At 38.0% G+C, this 20,992-nt stretch overlaps 1 protein-coding gene across 2 annotated transcripts; it reads left to right on the top strand.

Moving 5' to 3' along the window:
- Positions 1-290: 290 nt before the first annotated feature.
- Positions 291-19,460, top strand: Gnpat (dihydroxyacetone phosphate acyltransferase). 2 transcript variants are annotated; one of them, XM_045734206.2, is made up of 15 exons: positions 291-452; positions 2,953-3,203; positions 3,681-3,854; positions 4,857-4,986; positions 6,225-6,328; positions 7,234-7,333; positions 8,547-8,698; positions 9,583-9,741; positions 12,231-12,435; positions 12,600-12,731; positions 13,533-13,685; positions 15,628-15,707; positions 18,195-18,353; positions 18,796-18,959; positions 19,356-19,460. In XM_045734206.2, the coding sequence occupies exons 2-15, from the start codon at positions 2,973-2,975 to the stop codon at positions 19,456-19,458; spliced, it is 2,046 nt and encodes a 681-aa protein (XP_045590162.2). In that variant the 5' UTR covers positions 291-452; positions 2,953-2,972; the 3' UTR covers positions 19,459-19,460. The 2 variants fall into 2 exon arrangements, with proteins under 2 accessions (XP_045590162.2, XP_045590154.2); XM_045734198.2 differs by having other exon boundaries at positions 291-518.
- Positions 19,461-20,992: the final 1,532 nt, after the last annotated feature.

Raw genomic sequence — 20,992 nt, 5'->3', positions numbered from 1 at the left:
ATATATATATATATATATATATATATATATATATATATATATACATATATATATATACATATATATATACATATATATATATATGTATATATATATATTGTGTGTGTGTGTGTGTGCAGAAACAATAATAATAAAACAATTAACATCGTGTAGTGTACTCTATATATCAAAATATATTACTTTGAAATCCGTATTAGTCACTAAAAAAAAATTTGGGCTACTCGTATTACAACTTCGCTACTTTTCGACCGTCAGCTCGCTACTTTCCGCAATTTGGAGCTGGCAACCCTGTGGCCAGCCCGCTCACACCACTGATAATTACCACTCCACGGGCTCCTGTCACCCTAAATGTCACCAGTGCCGGGCCACCGTGACACCTCCCGAGACATAACCACTCGTGCGGTCATCGTCTGGCGGGAGGAAACCTTCACTCTAACTGCACGTGGCTTAAAGTAAGGAAAGTTGCCCGTAAATGTCAAGAGCAGACGACAGACGCCGACAGTCTCAGCACTGAACTGGTGGGGTTCTCGGTCATATATTTCTCAATATTTCTCTATTGCCGTTCTTCCCCTTTACCACCCGTAATTTGCATGGCATTTCTCCCTGTCAACCTGTGTGGTACTGTTATTGTGAACATTAATTGTTGCATCTGTACTGTTGCTTAAAGTACCTCATCTTTGTTCAAGTAGTCTATGATTATCATCGTTAAATATCACTTAAATTTAAACTTATAAATAAAAATACTTAATAACAGTACTTTAAGTTATGCACAAAAAGCTGTTCATATTTGTTTCATTATATAACATACATTGTGTAGCTGTGTATACTCCACTGTAGCGTTTTAAATGTATTTTGTATAAATAAAAATTATTATTATAAAGGATTTGCTCTTGCTCATGATGATTTCCCGCTCACAAGACTTCAGTGTGTTGGCATTGAACAAACACAAAAAAAACTTATTCTCAAAGCAATACAAAAAACAAATTGGTTACATGTTCATATTTCAGGAGTTAAGATAATGGAAAATATTAGTAACAAATGGTATATTTGTGAAACAGTTACAGTTGGGTTTGTTCTGAACTTACAAATTGGGAGTCCCAGGTTCCAGTTCCAGATGGGACAGAAATGGTTTGGCATGTTTGCCTTTCGCCTCTGTTCGCCTAGTAGTAAATAGGTACCCAAAAGTTAGTCAGCTGTTGTCAGGTTGCATCCTGGGGAGGGTCAGTAGTTCGATTTTGGGAAAAACTCAATATAATCCTACCATACACACAGACTGCCTGTCCCCAACAAAATGAGTTTAATTACTATTATTAATTCAAAGTAGTGAAAATTATTGCTCTTAACAAAAGCAATAATTAATCTACTTCAGGTGTCATGGTGAAATTAGAATAAGCAGTATGGAAAGAAATAAGATTTACACTGTGCCGTGATTCCAAAGCATATAAGGTTCTCATGTGTGCATCAGGTATCGGGTCCCTCCAGTAGTTGCTCTCACTTGTGATTTCTAGTCAAGTTGTCCACCCTCCTGTGAACCCTGGCACTGCAGATGGCTGGCTTCTGCTCTACCTGGCGATTGCCAGAAAATGTGTTGCATTTGCTGCCTTCGGGGCTGAATTTTGAAATCAGGCAACCTTATTCAACAACCTGGATTATAATGATGCCTGGTACAAATATTGGCTGGGGTCACAGGAAAGTTTATATATGTGTTTATAGAGGCAAAGTAATCTGGAAATATTAGATCAACCAGGACAAAAAAGAAAAACCACCAAAGGTAGAGCATAGAAACATTGGTAACCCTGACACAAACTATGTAAGCACATGTCGTCCAGACTCAACTAGTAGTTAGTTATATTGCCCATACCAGATGGCAGCCCAGGTGTTCATGCACCTGTTGTTGTTGTGACAACAGCTCCTTCATTTGCCCAACCTGCACCTAGTGCCCTGCCTTCACTTCCTTCGTTTAAGCTGCGGTGGCTTCCTTTTTGGACTTGCAGGAATCTTTGTTCCCTTTTTCTGCTTCATGAGTATTTGTGTATCTATGTATACACAATACACACATACTTCACTGTTGTGTAAACCACAAGTCTTGTTCATCTTGACTGCTTGTGGCTAGTGTTTCCTTCTCTAGCTGTCACTGTCATTACCCTTACCTTTCAGGGTCATCTTCCCTGTTAAGGCTTGAAAGTCAATCCCTCTGAAGGTAGCAGAATAATATGGTCAGAAAGGAGCTATTCTTTAGGTCATGGTGTATTTTTCTTAGTTATTAGGTTAAGTTTGGTTTATGGAGTACATTTTAGATGACATTAGATTACATTCAGGAAACTTGAAACAATATGAAGAAATGATGTACTGTATACCTGCTTGATGGGGTTCTGGGAGTAGTTTTACTCCCCAAGCCTGACCCGAGGCCAGGCTTGACTTGTGAGAGTTTTGTTCACCAGGCTGTTGCTTGGAGCGGCCCTCAGGCCCACGTATCCACCACAGCCCGGTTGGTCCAGCACTCCTTGGAGAAAACTATCTAGTTTTCTCTTAAAGATGTCCATGGTTGTTCTGGCAATATTTCTTATACTTGCTGGAAGGATGTTGAACAACCGTGGACCTCTGATATTTATAGTGTTCTCTGATTGTGCCTATGGCATCCCCTGCACTGGTTCTATTCTGCATTTTCTTCCATATCATTCACTCCAGTACGTTGTATATAATTAGAGAGTATGATGACTCCTAAGTAAGGACAAATTTCAGTATGTGATAGAAGTGCCACAATTTAAGATAACTTTATCATAAATTATGCTGACAATTTCTACTAGCATATTTTAGACATGCAGATCTGCTTATGTTTTTGAAATTTTACAACAGTATATTGTACGTACATACATACAGGAGTGCAATTCCTGTATATACATAGTTAAAGAATTAAGGCTCATAAAAGTTCCTTACCATATTTCCTTTCAGCAAGCAGCGTGTAGTGCAGTATGGAGCATCCAATGAGTCCAGCCAGTCCAGGGCTGCCATCTCAGAAACGAAGCCAATCGCGACAAGAATATATTGATCTGCTGGCTCAGCGAAGGCAGTCCAGTGATCTCAGATGGGCAGCCCGTGAATGGTACTCTAGGGGTAACTACAAATATGGAAATGAGATGAAACGTGAAGAAGTGTTCAAGAGAGTGATGCAGTCTGATAGAGTGAAGCACACCATCAAGCAGGTGAGCTGTCTGGCACAGCAAAAGATGCCAGTTTGGTGTACATGTCATTATATTTTGAGTATTTTAAAACCCTGGGATTCTCTCTTCGCTCTCTGCTACAGCTCTTCCTGGGCTGCGTACCCAGCTCTTCCTGGACAACCCATCCTCTTGAAGTGATAGTACTTAACATATCTATTTGGTCTTAGGTACCACTACCATCCATGTAGTGATGGACCACCAATTATTCACTTTTTGTACCTTTAATTTTATAGTCCAGACAAAATACAGCTAAAATCCAATCTTAAATACTCCTAGGCCTAGATAGCAAAAATATGTGCTATATTAGGCTTAAGATACTGTATATTAGGCCTAGGATTAGGAGAGGATTATAAAATACAGTATACAGTACTGTATAATATTTTATACAGTACTGTGTTAATGGCAGATACTTAGCTTTCACAGTTTATTTACATGATGAACTACCTATCTTGACCACAGCTGGTGGATGGTGGAGGTGATTATGATGTCCTTGTTGCTGAAGCTGAAGGGATCTTAGAAAAAATGGGACACACTCAAGACATTGGTGTTATTCGACAATTTGCATTCATCCTCCCCAAAATCATGAAGAGAATATATAACAAGGTGCTTATCAACGAGGATGGAATTGAAAAGGTAATATTTGTACTTGAAGGTTCATATGTCATAAGGTGTGTGCTATAATATTTCACAAACTTCAAGTTGCCACTTGGAACGTTTTTGTTGTAACACTTTCTGAATCTGCTGAAAATGTAGTTTTAAGGTAAGAAAATATGAACGCAAGGAAAAAGAAAACTCCAGAAGGCCTATCGGCCCATATGAGGCTGCTCTATTTTATAGTCAACACAAGACCAAAGGCATAAACTACTAGTAAATGCTAGGAAACCACTAATATAGTATATATAACTTGGAAACCATTTATGATTATGATGTTATATGCAATAGTATATACAACGTAATGAAAAAAAACAAGTTTGAAACAATATGAAGAAATTAAAAATTTCATTTAAATTTAAACAATTGTTTATCTTCAAATCTTTCTCTCCCTTTTTCTTTTAAACTAATACTATGGTCATTAGAATTGTGTTAGTGTTCATTAGTGACAATTGTTATTTAATGCTAAGTTAGTCATGTTAGTAATAGGAAGAAGCTGGAGCCAACTGTGTGCCAAAACCTTCATATGGTCAGCTGGCATCATTTCACAAGTATCTGTGTGTTAATGAACATGTTCCAAATGCAAGTCAGCCTTGGACTTAATTGCTGACGAAGTGATGTTTTTGAGAATGGCACACCTAGCAAGAGGCTGATGTTAACAGTGCACCTTGTGTTAGTTTCTAACTTCTGGTTGTCCACGAAGTTTAAGCAAGGATCAAAGTAGAATTAACAGGGAAGGAAACTCATGGTATAATATTCTTCAAGTTGTATTAATGTGTAACAAAGGCAAATCATTTTGCTTCCTTTACAATGATTAATGTGCCATTAACTTTCCTCAAATTAAACTAGAGATCAGTATTAAGAGGGGTGTATGTCATGCATAAATGGTGGGTAATTTTATGAATAGCATGAGTTGTACTGTAATTGCTTTGTAAATTATTTAAAATTTAAGCCTCCAATGAAAGTAATTTTGATCCCTGCCAGATGCGTAGTGCCCTAGTTGAGACGCCTGTTGTACTGCTGCCAACACATCGCTCCTATGCAGACTTCCTTCTTGTGTCATACATTGCATTCCATTTTGACCTTCCCTTGCCAGTGATTGCTGCAGGAATGGGTAAGTATCAGTCGTGTCTAAATTGATTGACTGGAATTAGACCAAAGCCATCAGCAGTTTCAGAGCATCATATGACAAAGAGTACTGGGAAGACGAGACACCATGAGCATAGCTCTCATCCTGTAACTACACTTAAGTAAATACACCCCCACACCAATTTTCCCTTCTACATAGCCCTCCCCATCTCCACCCACTCACACACCCACCCCATTTCCACCCACTCACACATCTTCCCCATCTTCCCCCCCCCCCACACACACACACCCTACCCATCTCTCCCCCTCACACAGCCTACCCCATCTCTCCCCCCCCCCACACACCATACACCCTTCTCCACTCTCACCAACCCTCCCCATCTCCCATGCTGCTAGTGTGATATCAGAGCATCAAATAAACTCTTTTTACAATTTGATGCTGTGCTACAAATTTTAAAATGTCCTGCTTCCTGTGTTGGCCAAGCATTTTTTTGAGTTTTGGGCTTTCCTGCCTTCCCATTGATGTATCTGTTCCTTTATATGGATGGGTTGTTCTGCTCCACTTCATAATTTTTATTTTTTTTCTTCCTAGGCTCCTAGATTGGAGTGGTTATCTTCCAGGTGGTATTCTGGTTTGACTGGAACTCTTTTGATAGGAGGGTGTGGTTCCCTGTTTTTTTCAGGTTCTGTTCATTCTTTTGATATTATAGTGTGCTGCAGGCTCAGATATGTTGTTGGCTTCTATTTGATCATTGTAGCCATAGTTCCCTGTTTCCTTATTGCCTTTCTATGGTGTCCTCCAGACTCCGCCTCTCCCTGAAGGTCGGATTGATAATCTCCTTGGTTCTTCTAAGTTATTTACATTTAGAGTTTTTAACTCTTGTACTTTACCATTATCTGTGTGGAAGGCAGGGGGCAGAACTGTTGTTTTTGCACATTTGCGTGTCCAATAAGCAAGAGTATGAGGCAGCATATTGACTTTTTGCCAGCTCCTTTTGTTATGACAGGTTTTGTCTGTTGTCTAGTTTGACTTGGACAGAGCCTCTCCAAGGAGATTTGGTCCGGGTTTGTTACATAAGAACAAAGAAAACTGAAGTACATACATGGTTATATTTCTATTGCTATTAAGTCACAAAATAAGAGTTTGATAGGTAATTTTTGAATTCTTAATACAATTTTGTTAAATAACATGAAAAATTAGTGATGAATCATCTCTATTTTTACACTATTATACGCACTTATGGTTCATCCTATACATTTCAGATTTTATGAAGATGGCTGTAGTTGGAGAGAAGTTGAGGGGCTCCGGGGCTTTTTATATTCGTCGGTCATTTATGGATAATACTCTTTACTGGGCAATATTTCAGGTAAGTTGATGTATATTGTTGTATTAAAAACTGGATTTTATATTATATGTTATGAAGAGAACAGCAGGTGTAGAGTGGAGTGTTGTGTAATACCAGCCTCTAATGCTGGTGAGAGAATGTCACACAAACAATAAATAATGAGTAATGAATGTCACACATTTACTGGTTCACAGTGCCCTGTACCTTGCTGTTAGAACTGCATTGTCTCACTAACAATCATCCACTTCCTTGTAGAATGTCCCAATTTTCAGGTTGATAAGACGTTTTGTTTTTGCAGTGTATGTTTGAGTCGTTTGTCCCTCGATAAAATCCTCAGTGAATCTGATTTCTTTGACATTACTCTTTCTAGGTCATTCTGCCCCTTTATTGGAATTCTGAATGATATCTAGGAATTTTTATAATTTTGTTATTGGTGCATTATTTTGGTAATATCTTGTTTAAAATCTTGGAACAAGGCACTATGCTGATTAGCTAAAATCTCTCAATTGTGATCTCACTTAGCTTCCATACGATTAAACATGTTCTAATGCAGCTCTGACATTACACATATGTTTGAACTATACCAGGTGGCAGGTGTTGAAGAGCATAGAACATTATCAGAAACCATGCAGAACACCAGAATTTAAGGCCAGGAAGCCATTTATCAGAGTTAGGTTTAAAGATACAATACTCCTCTTTTTTTTATTAATGATAAATATTGGCAAGAAATGTTGCAGTTTTCTTATTTAGGTTTATTTTTATGAAACGAGGATTAAATCTATAATTTTATAGATTAAATCTATAATTTTTCTGTATTCTGAAACCGAGGGTGCTCATTTACTGTTATTGATGCAAATGCAAAATTACCTCAGTTTATAAAATGCACAGTACTAATATTATACCACTTGCTTGTTTTATATTTATAGGAATATGTCCAGACTATTGTAGAATGCACTGGCTCTCCTGTAGAATTTTTCTTAGAAGGAACACGAAGTCGAAGTGGAAAGTCATTGCCGCCTAAAATTGGTAAGTAACGTGTCTGCATAGAAATTAACACTAATATGCAGTGTGATTTCAGGCATAATATGGGAAAAAAAATAAGATAAAAAACAATACTGAATTGAAGTAGAGAAATAGGAATACAATATAATGACAATTTTTATGTGATGATTGGAACGGCAAAAATTGCAACAGGACAACACAGTAATTTTCACAGAATAAACAGAAAGGATAGAATTTTCATTAAAATTGGAGTTGGAGAATCTGACCTTTCATTATTCAAGCATTTTAATTGGTAAGGAATTTTCTAACCATGGATAATAAGGCAGAGTTATTAGAAAAATGTGATCATGATTTGAGGTAGAAACTAGTGGCAGAGGGGTATGCATTAATGCTAGTGTTCTTTCTGACATTAATAAGTAAAGGAAGTTGATCATATAGTTCATGAATAAAATAAAGAGCAGTGGTGGAAAGTGAAATAAAAATGTTGAAACCTTTTAAGCATGAAGATTTAGATGCAACTGCTTATCAATGATTTATGTTGCACTGTACTTTGGGATGAATAGCTGGTCTCACGCTGAGACCGCCATTAGCCATGGGCATTCGGGACTTCAGAGCTGGTTTATGGTTAATGGGAACTATCAGAATGAAATCATACTATAAATGCATTTTGCTGCCTCTGTGTTATCGAGGCCACCCTGTGCTACAGAAAGATAAGTGAACAAATGAATTAAAGTTTTATTTTTTGTGCATAATTAATTTAATGTTACTCAAAACCATAATATATTATTTGTTTCTAATTATGCATAAACATTTATTGTATCACCTGTAAGAAAAATCCAGACAATTTTATGACAAATTGCCTAAAGGAGCATGTTGCACACAAATCCAGCTTGGACCAGGAATGATATAACCCGGAGTTACAGGTGTCACTTGGTGTCTAGTAACAGCACAGCGAGCGTTGTGTGGTACAACAAACATCCTGCTAATCCATAGTGAAATGTTACAAAACAAGGATTAAGGAAGGGATGTTTGCAAAAATTAACAACAGATGACAAATTTGCATCTTTGGAATGTGAAGTGAAAAGTAGTGGACAACTCGAATTCATGTCACCGAAATGTGAATGTTAATTCTGTAATGATAAAATATTTGTAACTTTTCATTCATCCTGTTATTGTTTGAGATGCCTCGACTTTTGACTTGAAAATAAACTTGATAGTATGATTTATATCTGGTCAGGTCTTCTTGGCTGTGTGACAGAATGTTGGTTACGTGGAAAGCTACCCGACCTAGCATTTGTGCCTATAAGTATATCCTATGAACGAACGTTAGAAGAAAAACTCTATGCATATGAACTTCTTGGAGTACCAAAACCTCAAGAATCAACCTCTGTAAGTAGATTAATTATTATTATGGAAGTTTATCAGTAATGCTTAGCTCTGTCTTATATTATTTTGTTTGGAATCTGATAAGCATCAAGTTAATGGATGATAAATATTGTAAACAGAATCTGTTTAGACATTTTATGAGGAATAAATATTAGGAAATGTTCTGAATGTTGTTAACAAAGTTTTAAATGTTTCTGAATTATCTGGAGTCTAACATGCTCCAAGTATCAGCAATTTTGTTTTCTCCTGTATATCAAATTTGAATCGATGTCTTTTCTTTGCAAAGGTTTATCCACTATTGAGTGGGCAGTTTTGCCTGTGTAATCATCTATTTTAAGAATGTATGTAGTGTGTGTGTAAATTAATTCGTGTAACTAAGTGTAGTTACAAGATGACACCACACTGGTGGCTGGGGGGGTGGCTGCATTTTTTCCTCCGAGCTCTCTTACCATATCTCTCGTGCATCAGTAGCAGAGGGTGGCTGTTAACCTTTAATTTTTCACTATGATTATTCTGCATATACTATCTATATTATATATTATTTTATATAAATTTTTGTTGTGTCTTGGGTCTTTAAAAAAATTTGAATATTTAGGCATATTAAAATAACTATAAAGGTGAAGGAAAGACCTAACACATGTAAGTGTATTAAAACCAAATTTTTGGATGCAGCCTATAACCTTTATCAAGGCTCCTTTATAAAGGATGTAGGTTGCATCCAAAAAATTTCTTTTATTACACTTACACATGTATTGGGTCTTTCATTCACCTCCATTCAAGCACTATGCCATTGTAGCAAGTTTCTTCAAATATCAATGTTGAAGAAAGGTTGAAAAATTTGTTTAGAAAGTGAGTTGTAGTTAATATTTATTTTTAAATAACTACAGGGTCTACTTAAAGCAACAAGAATTTTGAAAGAAAATTTTGGAGATATATATGTCAATGTTGGTGATCCAGTGTCCATACGAGGATTTCTCGGACCTCGTGTGGACAGACACTTGAGTGCATCTATACCTTCCCATCTGACATCTATTACAAAGAATGAGGTAAGCCTAATAGCATCACTTTTTTTTTTAATACATTACTACGAGTTTTAACCATCCAGCTCCTAATTTTAATATTCATTTTATTATTTATTATTTTAGTGATTATGTTGTAATTGATATTGTAACAGGTAAATTTTTAAGTAAATCTGTTCTATCATTTGTTAAGAGTCCTGGCAGAATTTCTATAAATTTTAGAATTAAAAAGTGTTTGTAAACAAAACAAAAAAATTACTTACAAGCTTAGGTATACACAGCAGTGTGCTGCTACCCTATAGTATATAAAGGATTATAGAGTGTAGATCAGAAACTAGCTATAAGTTCATATATAATATCCCCATCTCACAGGATGGTTAGTCATACATGAACTCAGGAGAGAACATGAAAAGTGAGTCTAATCTATTTGCCTGCAGTAGCAACATTTGGGTTGCGCACAAGAATACTCTCCAGTATTTGTGAGTGTATGAAGTACAGTACAGTAGTTACAAAGTAACTACAGTAGCTCAGAGTACCTCATTCCATTTGATCTGAAATCATTGATAAGAGGGCAATCACCTTTTTGGTGAGCTACTCACTGGCTTCCTACTGATGCTGAACCTGGAAACAACCAAGCCGTGGTAAACACCAGGACTCTGACCTATTAACACCAACTGGAGGGAAGTCCACTCAGAGAGAGATGGGCAGCCAAGAGACAGCCAAGCAAAACAGGCCAGTAACATTTGGGCTTTTACTGAGTACACAACTTGTAGATGTCCAGAGACACAGGCTGGATCAGCCTGGAGACCGGCTGATTTAAATAGAGGTGCTGCATTCTATCTAGAGTTAAGTAATGGTTTGGTTGGTGTGTTTTGTGAACATATTCATCTGTGGGCTCCCATGTGGTCAGTCCAGCCCTAGTTACTGGTCTGCCTGTTCCTGAGGTTTTGGTGGCATGCCCAGCCTTTTAGTTAATGGCATTGTGCCAATCATTGTGCATAGGGTGCCGTGGCCTTGATTCCCGCCTACTATGTCATACTCAGGTGGCAGACTTTTTGATGCTGCATTGTCATTTTTCTATGTGATGGTGATGGTCCTTTGTGCCAGTTTCCTTCGGTACTGTCTGTCCTGGCTCTTCTTGATTCACCAGTTGCAGGCCAACTGGTGAATCACCTCATCTCATTCTCCTATAGTGGAGCCTCTCTACTAGCGTTTGGAAGGTGATTTGTCCTTGCCTACTTTTCCAGCTGTCTCAGGTGTTCTTTGGTTGCTGTGCCAGGACTCATTATACATTAAGTTCTGTCACCACAGTCTGCCATTTTTTGTGTTCTCCTTGCTCTGTTGAGGTCGGGAAATTATTTGTCATCCATCGTGTCCCTTGTTTCATAGCCCACTTTTTCCAGGTTCCTCATATGGTGGTTCAGTTCAGTCAGCCAGCTATTTGTTCCCAATCAGAGGTTGTGTGGTTGTTTGCTATTCTGGCTTGACTCCAGGCAGTTCTTCTGCTGTTGACCTCTCGTTGCTTGTTGGCTCTTTGTCAGTCTTTCCATGTCAGTGTGCATTCGAGGGTTTGCTTCACAGCTGCCTTTCTTTGCCTTGTGCCCTCTTCTAAAGGCATTCTTTTCCCAATTTGCCTTTACTGCTTTCTGGAAAATTCAGCCTCTTCTATCATGGCATTGTTATTAAGAAGCTGGGGAAGCTACTGAGGGGGTCCTTCCTAGAAGTCAAGTGTTGAATTTAATAAAACTTTTTTTTTTCTGGTGGGACCCTAGTAGGTTCCTGTTCCCAATTTGTTCACTTCTTCCTTGTCGGGTTATAGGATTTATCATGGGCAGCTGCAGAATGAGGGGAGGGGGTCAGACTGGCTGAGACCTCACAGCCAAGATTATTGGCTTTGTGTCCCTAGTGGGAGGCCTAATTTCCTTCAAGCACCTATGCTTTCTGGTGGGTTTTTCCTAGTTTTGTGGTTAATTTCTGATCTGGCTCCCTTTGCCTCACAGAATGAGCCAGATTGTAATCATGGCCTCTAGTACTTGACATATAGGTCTCAGAGTCCTAGTGTTTTGGGCAAAAAACTTATTGGTACCAATTTTAAGCTTGGGGAACTAATAGAGGCCCCCATAAAAAACTGCTCTATTCCATTCAACATTTGATTTTTGTGTCATTTTAACCCTTAATTTTGACCTGACACCTTTAACAATTTCAATTGCTATTTGAGCATAGTGCCCAATCAGTTGGGCACTATGTTAAAATCACCTGGATGCAATTTGTGCTGCCCTGTAATATTTGAATGTCCTGTCAATTGTATGGGGAATGTCATTCACTCTGTTTCAGTAATCATTCATTATCTTTGAGTGAGCCACATTCTCGTCATGGACCCAGATAAATGCTTGTGGGTCGCCAGAGGCCTAGTGTGTTTCCCAAGGCTTTTACTAGCTAATAGCATGAAGGAGCTACAGAGGGGCTCTCCAGGAAGTCATTTGCATGGATGTATTATGAATTTTCTTTCCTTACAGCTGTGTGCTTGTGAAGCTCTTGGCTGCCACATGCTAAGAAATATTCAGTTAGGGGCTGTGGTGAGTGTGTGGAGCATGGTCTGTGTACACCTGATAAACACACTCTGGTCTGGAAAGTGGTCACTTCCACTGAAGGTGCTTGTAGAAGATGTTACATGGCTCATTGGAATATTAGAGAAGATTGGTGGTAATGTTGCTCTTGAAGGTGCATATTATAAATTATATATATTTTGCCATATTATATTTTGCCTAAAATGTAACTTATAAATGAAAAGGAAAATAGTTTCTTTAATTTTATAACACAACCATGTAAAATAATTTTGTATATTACTGCATTAATAAGTTCCTAATTTTTAAATAATTCTTCAGGTAGAGTGGATGAAGGCATCGTACGCAGCCTTGAAATTCACTGTCTTATCGCAAGGCTTTCTGAAGATGGAGCAGTATATGTCCAACAAGTCCATCAACCAGGAATACAATCTGTGCAAGGCCACGATAAAAGTATAAGAATTTTTGTTCATATTAAAGAAATTTTATTTTCATGTTCCTGTCCTTGCAATTATGACGGCCACATTATATTCATCCCTCTCTCTCAATATGCCTCTGTTATAAAACAACGTTTTTTGCCTACAGAAATCACAATAGCTTGATGCATCAAATGAACAAATCCACAAGGGATTTGTCCATGTCGTAGCTCAGTCGATTAAGGCAGCATCTGGAATGCTCTCGGACGTAGGGTCAAATCCTCGTCACGGCCCTTGTGGATTTGTTCAGTGGATTTTGCTTAACCGGAAGCTTATAAACCCAAGCAACCCACCTAACCCATTAATGCTGATGCACAAAAAACATCATTATTATGGTGCTTTAATTTTTACTGTGCAGGACAATGACATAAAAAATGATGAAATGAGCGTAGACCTTATTTGAGTATAATGATTCATCTTACAGGTAAAAATTTCATCTTCATATATAGTCTAATTCCATCTTGATGTTTCTCTATATCTTTGTGTTAGTGAATTCTCTGAATTTTCATTTAAATTCATGTTATTATCCAGATTTTGGAGGGCACGTTGTACTTACTCGAAAATAATGTAAAGGATAAGTGGACGAGGAGAGCCCTGAAGGGGAAAATTATTTGATAATTTTATAATTACCATAGTATGAAATGTGTTTAATTAATTGCTATGGTCTTTGACACTGAAAGTTATGAGGGGTTTGAGCTAGGCAGTCCATACAATTTTCATCTTTTATTGACAGGAGAGGAAGTAAAATGATTCTAAACTTCATATGTTTTCTCTGCAGAAGTCAATTTGAACAGCAATACTGTGAACCATGCTGTAACTCACCTGATGTTACAGCATTACATCAATCAAATCCTTCATCTTTTGATTCGGCCTGCATTGGTGGCGCAAGCTCTGGTCTCACTTGTTGGCCATAGTGCTGCTTGCTCCCTTGGTGAGTTGTAACACTGTCATCTTTTCTGATGGAAAATAAGATCTGAACAAAATATACTAATACCAGCTGCTTTTCTTGAAAGTTAATTTCCACTACTTTTGAGCGCTCTGCCCCCTTCCATTTCCGTGTGTCATGGATGTCAGTAGTATACACTCCATCATTTCTTGACACCCATTCTAACATTCCTGCCACTCTTCTTCGACTCATTTCACCTTATACTCGAATTTTTATGTAACACCTCCATCCACTAGATACTTAAAGCTTGCAACCTCTTCTAAGCAGTATATCCTTTCCTCATTTTTATTCTACAGTTGGAATCACTGTCGTGCTGCACTGTAAAGATCTACAAAATCCACGACATCCCATTTTTTTTTCTTGGACACCATAACCTTGCTTTCTTCATTATTGACCTTAAACTTTCTAATTTTGCATGCACTACCAAATTCATTCATAATCTTTTGCAATTCCTGTATATTCTTAGCAAAGAACATAATTCATCTGCATACAAACATGTTGATAACAAAAATTCACATTCCTAAGAATGTCCTTCCACTCATGTTTTTCTTACCTTTGGCCTCTAACCCATCCATGTGCATATTAAAGTGCCAGAGAGACATTATACACTCTTATCTCATGCAAACCTCAACATTAAAAACATCTCCTGTTTTCTCCCTTACTCACACATGTTTTGCCAATCTTATAAAAAGATTTTATTGCTGTTAATGAATTTCCTCCCACTCATAGTGGAAGAAATGCAACTTTCTACATCCACTTAGTGTAAATGTGTAATGAAAGCCTACTTACTTTTGTACTTAAAGTACAGTCACAAAACATCATGATGTGACTATATAAAATTATAGCCAGTAAATCTGAGAATCGGTGACACAAAATATTCATTAGATAACAAATACCTCTTTGGAGATGCCATCCTTCTTAAGACCTCCTAGCAAGGGTAAGACACAAGCTCAAAAACACAGCAAAATTATCACTACTGTATTTCTTCTTGAAAAGACGTTACAGTAAATATTTATTATCCTGCTTGAAGAGAAACTCCGAAATTAGTTATCTTTAAGAAGTAAGGTAATTAATTAGAATTTGTCAATATTTCCTATTTATTTATAAATATAAAAATTGCCATACATAATGTTTTATGGGTACTGTATTTACATTTTGTTACTGAAGATAATGATTTACTTTCAGCCAGGAACTATTATTTATATACAAAGTAGACCACATAAGAGCATATGAAAACAAACAAAATTGTTTGTTTGGTTTTCCTCTACTACTGATTAATGTACACACAATACACATAAGAGCATATGAAAACAAAATTGTTTGTTTGGTTTTCCTCCTCTACCGATTAATGTACAGTACACACAATAATACTGGAATTTCCAGTCACTGGAAAAGCATGCAACTACTGAATCTTTTCAAATAATGAAATAGGCTCAAAATGAAGTTCCCACTCAACAATTATAATGTTACATGAACAAAATTATCACGAATTAACAAGAGCAGATCCTCCACTATTGATATAATTGTCAATATACAGAATGAAAAGCTTTTATAATAAAAAGGGCATAGAATCTTCATGATAACTAGTCACACGTTGTGACTACACTAAAACGTACACAGGCTGTTGACCTGGAACATTCAGTTTGTATCCTAGCTCTCTTGAGTCATCCTAAATGACGATTTATAAACACACCACACAAAAAACAGTTGAACAGATGCTTATTTTTATTGGGGAGTAGACTCGCAATCTCGACAGTGTGGGTTAGCTCCACCCTTGATTGGTACGAACCTCAAGTTCTTCTAAATGGCCACCAAAACAGGCATTTGATTCAATTAATTTTGTTTTTATATAATCCAAGGAAAGTGCATAAATAAAAGCTCTATATAGAATGCAATAGCTATTCACCCATTTTCTCTTAAATTTCAGAAGAGTTGCAGTCAAGATTTGTATTCCTTCGCTTGCTTTTTGGATATGATTTCATCTTCGAGAAGAATTTGGAAGGAAGAGTATGTATATGTACAGTATTTTGTAATGTGCATATTTTATGTTTACCTTTTAATGTCCATTAATCTTTGTCACCCCATTTTCACATCTGACATGCATGCATATTGTTTGACTAACCTACAAATGTATGTATGAACCTTAGAGAATGTCCCTATCAACTGTACAACATAACTTCTCTGAAGTGAGTTTTACTAAAGACAGTATACAATTCCTGTGTATAGGTACTGTAATTTTCTCAATATACATAAAGTTTTGTGCTCATGTGTGTCTCACATTAAAATACAGATCCATTTAATGTGAGGATGGGTTGATGCATACACATTTTATTACATCATTTGAAGTGATTCACACATACTGTGTGGTATCATAATACAATACAGTGCTGTTTTGTGGGTAAAAACATTTTATTCAACATCCCATTTCTGGGGAAAGGCCCTTGTTGCTCCTTGAAGCTATCTTGCTGAGATGACTCAAAATTACTAGCTCACATCAGCCAAGGAATTATGTTTGGCCTGCCAGGGACCAGAGCCAGAACCTGGCCTCCCTCCTCTTCGAGGGGCTGAGAGCAGGTGACATCCCTCACCCCGCTTGGAGGCCATCCAGAAAGTCCGTGTAGAAATACAGATTACTGTACTGCTAGGTTCAAAGAGACCAAAGCTACAAAACCACCAAATGGAGTTCCCTGATAGTGTAAACAAACTATCAAATTTCTCTTGGAACTAACATGAGCGTGTTAGTACAGTACTACCCCCTTCCTCACCAGTTGTGGTGAGGGGTTAGAGCTCTTTTTTTTTCCCTCCAACCCCCTTACACCAGTTCTGATGCAGATGTGTGCAGAGGTCCATTGTAAGGCTCTAGGGTCACAAGTAAGCCGTGCAGGTCCCGCTGCTTCTAAGCTAAGTGCCAGCCTTCCTTGGGTTTTATCCTTCCAGGTGCCATTTGCTTGATAGTGTTGCTTGTTTTAGTCAAGCTTCATGAGTGTTTTTCATCTGGTTTGTGTTTGACTCATCTGAACCTGGCTCGTTGAGTGCTTGGTACTACATGTGCTCAGGGTTACTTTAACCGAGTGCTTCCTGGTGCTGCTCCTACACGGATAGGTCTCTTCCCTGGTGTGTTCATGAGTTTACTCTTTTTAGAGGCTGGACTACTGGACCTCACAGCTGTATTAACTAGGTTGTGTCAGTCTTCTTCATAATATCCGGCAAGCATCTCCAGTCTTTGGTGTCTTGCTTGGTTAGTAGGCCCTAGGATTCACCCTTTGGGTTTTGGTGTGTCATATGGATATACCCTCCAAACTCACTGTCGCCCTTTGTGAGATTGAGGGCTGTTTGTTGTCTGTTTCATGTGAAGACAATCTTTCATTCTCTCTCTGCCATGCTCACCATTCAGTTGGTGACACCTACGACCTTGAGTCCTGTGAGGTTTGCTCTTCCCATGTGGCTAATCTCTCTGACCCTCCTAATGAAGTTCAAGTGTATCAGGCAGCTACCACATTATGGGTTCATTTCACCTGCCTTCAGTGGTCTTAGTTGTGTGCCCGGTTGGATGGCCAGAGTTGGCCAGTCTTGTTTTTAGGCACCTGGAATTTAGCTCGGCTCTCTCTGGGGTGGGTCATTCCACTTTGGGTATGGAGGAATTTGGGGGTTTTATTCCTTCCATGCAACCCCTTCCTTACGAGGCCTTTAGATTCCACTTAACTATTCTGGGCAGTGGGCTTGGACTCTGACTCTGCCCCAAAGCCTCCGAGTTTGGTTTCCAGGGCTTAGGGAAGTCAGATTAGGGAGCCATGGGGGCCCTTGGGTTCCCTTGGATCTGAATTATGACAGGGCAATTTCAATAACATGACAAATCATCTAGGTCTCCCATCTAATAATACTATATACTGCTAGAAAGCTTGTGCTTGTTTCAAGAGATTCGATCATTTGTTTACATTGTTGAGGAATTCATTTGGAAGTATTTGAGGCTTCGGTCTCTTTTGAACACAGCAGTGGTCTGTATTGGTTCACTGACTTCTTGGATGCATTCCCAGTGAAGTGACAGTTTATCACCTGCTCTCTGAGCCCTTATGAGGGAAGCCAGGTTCTGGCTCCAGTTTCTGGTAGGCCAAACATAACTCCATGGTTGATGTGACCTAGCAGTTGGGAGTCATCGCTGCAAGATAGCTTAAGGAAGCCACCGAGGCTCACCCAGAAAAAGGCATTTAATTTTATTCAATGCTGGGTTTTTGTCTGGGTTTTGGGTTGATATCTGAAGAGGAGCTTGGGGAGCATGAGCAAGACTCAAGTCCTGGCTCCCAGAGGCCTGGACAAAGACTTGGTAGCCTTACTGCTTTAGCTACAGGGAGATGCTGCATGGCTCTCTTTATAAATCAAATGAAATCTTTTATCCTTCTATATTATACAATTCAATTTTATATTCTAAGATCATTTATCGTATATTTAAAATGTAATTGTGAATAGTATATTGCTACATAAACATGTTTATTTCAGGATTTTATGTGTGGTTTGTCTGTGCTGACATGGAGTGGAGAAGTTAGTGTCATACAAGGCTCGGTTCAGCTAGTGGGTCACACCAGCAGGCTGATAAATTTACTGCTGGCACTTCTCAAGCCATTTAACTTGACCTATTCATGTGCGGCACAAACCATGGTTTGTATGACTAATTTTAATTAATGTTTCTTTTTTTGTTTTTCTTGTAGTTCATTGCATCCCCAGTATACTTAGTGATTACGTTTTCACATACCAAGTATTTGTTATTTCGGTAGATAATTTTGCATCATCAATCAGGCACCACATTTTCCGAGCCCTCTCCTCTGTGGCTTCCATATCCTATGCTCTGGCAAATGGGTGTTATGTTCAATTCAGTGCTTGATTTATCAAGTTATGGTCATACTGTTTTCAAGAAGGAAGCCAGTTGTCTCAAGAAATGCATTTTCACTTTAATTTGATTTTCCAGCATTTCAGTGTTTTTCTTTCAGTAATTAGATGAGGATTCTTAAACATTTTGATCAATTAAATTTGTTCTATGTTCATGAATACATGTATCTTAAACATATAATTTTAGCTATACTGTACTATGTTTTACTTGCAGGCATCCCAGGGCTGGTTAGATAATGGAACATTAGTATCGGCTATTCAGGAATGCATAGAAAAATCGGTAGTAAAATCTGGAGTCTATTCGGCACTCTCTTTAGACACAATTCGTCATGCAGTTCGAACTCTTATTAAAGTCGGAGCTGTTAGTAAGAGCAAAGGGTAAGATATTATTCATTGTTCATTCAAGTCAACATAATGTGAGCCACTATTATAATTAAAGCTATTGCACCAATTTATCTCTTATAACACCCTAAATTATCATGTTAATCCCGGGCCACAGAATTACGAGTCCTGCACACTGTCCACTCAGCTACCAGACCCCCCTGTGTGTGTGTGTGTGTGGGGCTGCAAGCCTGGCTCATCTGATCATTGCTGGGCTGTGTGCTTGATTATTTCTGTTTGTGTGTCCAGTGTGTGTAATCACTTATACAAAACAGGCAGTAATTTGTAAAGCAAAGGAAATTTTCTTAGGTTTCAGTAAATGTTTGGCAAATTATTATTTACTTCTAAATTTTGATAAATTTAATAATGTCTCAATTTGTATCTTGCTTACAGAATTGATGACCATTTGGTACTCATGCCGGACTACCAGAAGCTTCACTCCATTACTGAAGTGTTGGGAAAACCTTGTGGCCAAATATTACGCCCAAAACTCTAGGATGAGCACTGTACAGTACTTTGTGATTCGTAACTACAGTGTTTGCTATTTTACTCTGTTTACTACAGCAATGATCATCACAGTCAATTCACAACAAAAAGGTCACAGGTTCAATTCCCACAACAGGACAAAGAGGTTTGTTCATTTTTTCTTTCACCTGATGTCTCTGTTCACCTAGTAGCCAATGGGAACCCGGGGGTTAAGCAACTGATGTTGGTTGCATCCTGGAAAAGATCAATGGTTGGCCATGGAGGGGAGGGGGGGTCTCAAAAAACCTAACAGGGTTCCTGCTCCTGACAATGAGAAATTAATCTACCGTACAAAAGTAGTTCAGTGTGTTATGTTGCAACCAACTGAGAGTTCCAAAACAAGCAACCATGTGTCCATGAAAGTTACTTGACAAAGCATGCTTCACAAGACATATGCATGATATCAACTAGATAAGTAATATGTAATTCTACATTTTCACATTACAGTACTATGAGTTTGTTTCTTGTTAAGGAAACAGTGATATTTTAGTTTGAGTTAGATTCTGGAGTACAATCATATCTTCACTTTTTTTTATATAACCCAAGCTGGTTCACAGATATTTAGCCACATGATGGAGATCTCTCTCTAAAGATAGAAAGGCAGTAGAAAGGTAGTTGTAGTGACGGTAGACCCAAGGAAGACAGGTAGCTGTAGTGATTGTAGACATAAGGGGCCAGATTCACGAAGCAGTTACTCAAGTACTTACAAACCTGTACATCTTTTCTCAATCTTTGGCGGCTTTGTTTACAATTATTAAACAGTTAAGGCGCTCCGAAGCACCAAGAGGCTGTTTATAGCAACAACAACAGTTGATTGGGATGTTTTCATGCTTGTAAATTGTTTAATAAATGTAACCAAAGCCATCAAAGATTGAGGAAAGATGTACACGTTCACAAATATTTGCGTAACTGCTTCGTGAATCTGGCCCAAGGAGGACAGGTAGTTGTAGTGACTGTAGGCAAAAGGACAGGTTGTTGTAGTGAGCATGGAGCAAAAGAGAACTGGTTATTGTTGTTACTGTAGACATAAAAATGACAGGTTGTAGTTGCTGTTTGAGGTGAGTGTAGACGTAAGGACAGGTGTTGTAGCGACTGAAGACAAAGATGACAAAGATGTTGTGACTGCAGCAATAAGAGTGGGCTGAATCATAATTATGTTTTCACTTCCTTCACTGTGAGAAGGAAGTGAACACATTCCTACCCTGTCACCACCCAGTGGTGATAAAAGAGTGGATCTTTTATCCATAGGATAAAACTTGGCCGTGGGAGGACGCTTACTTCAAAAAACTAAAGGAAAAAATTGTGTTCATTTCTATGTGAAATAATTGTCCCAATGACAAAAATAATTAAAATATTTGAATTTGCTGCTTTTATATTTCATTAGCAAGACTATGAATGGCTTGTATTCAAATCATTGTATGATCTTAAACCATACAACCAGGGACCAATGTTAAGTTCAAAGTAGCAATTTGATGTATTTGTTGAACCTATTTGGTTAATTATTA

Source organism: Procambarus clarkii, chromosome 4, assembly GCF_040958095.1.
Source record: "Procambarus clarkii isolate CNS0578487 chromosome 4, FALCON_Pclarkii_2.0, whole genome shotgun sequence".
NCBI lineage: Eukaryota > Metazoa > Arthropoda > Malacostraca > Decapoda > Cambaridae > Procambarus > Procambarus clarkii.
Note: the sequence above shows the minus strand (reverse complement) of the source record. Positions and strands in the feature narration are given on the sequence as shown.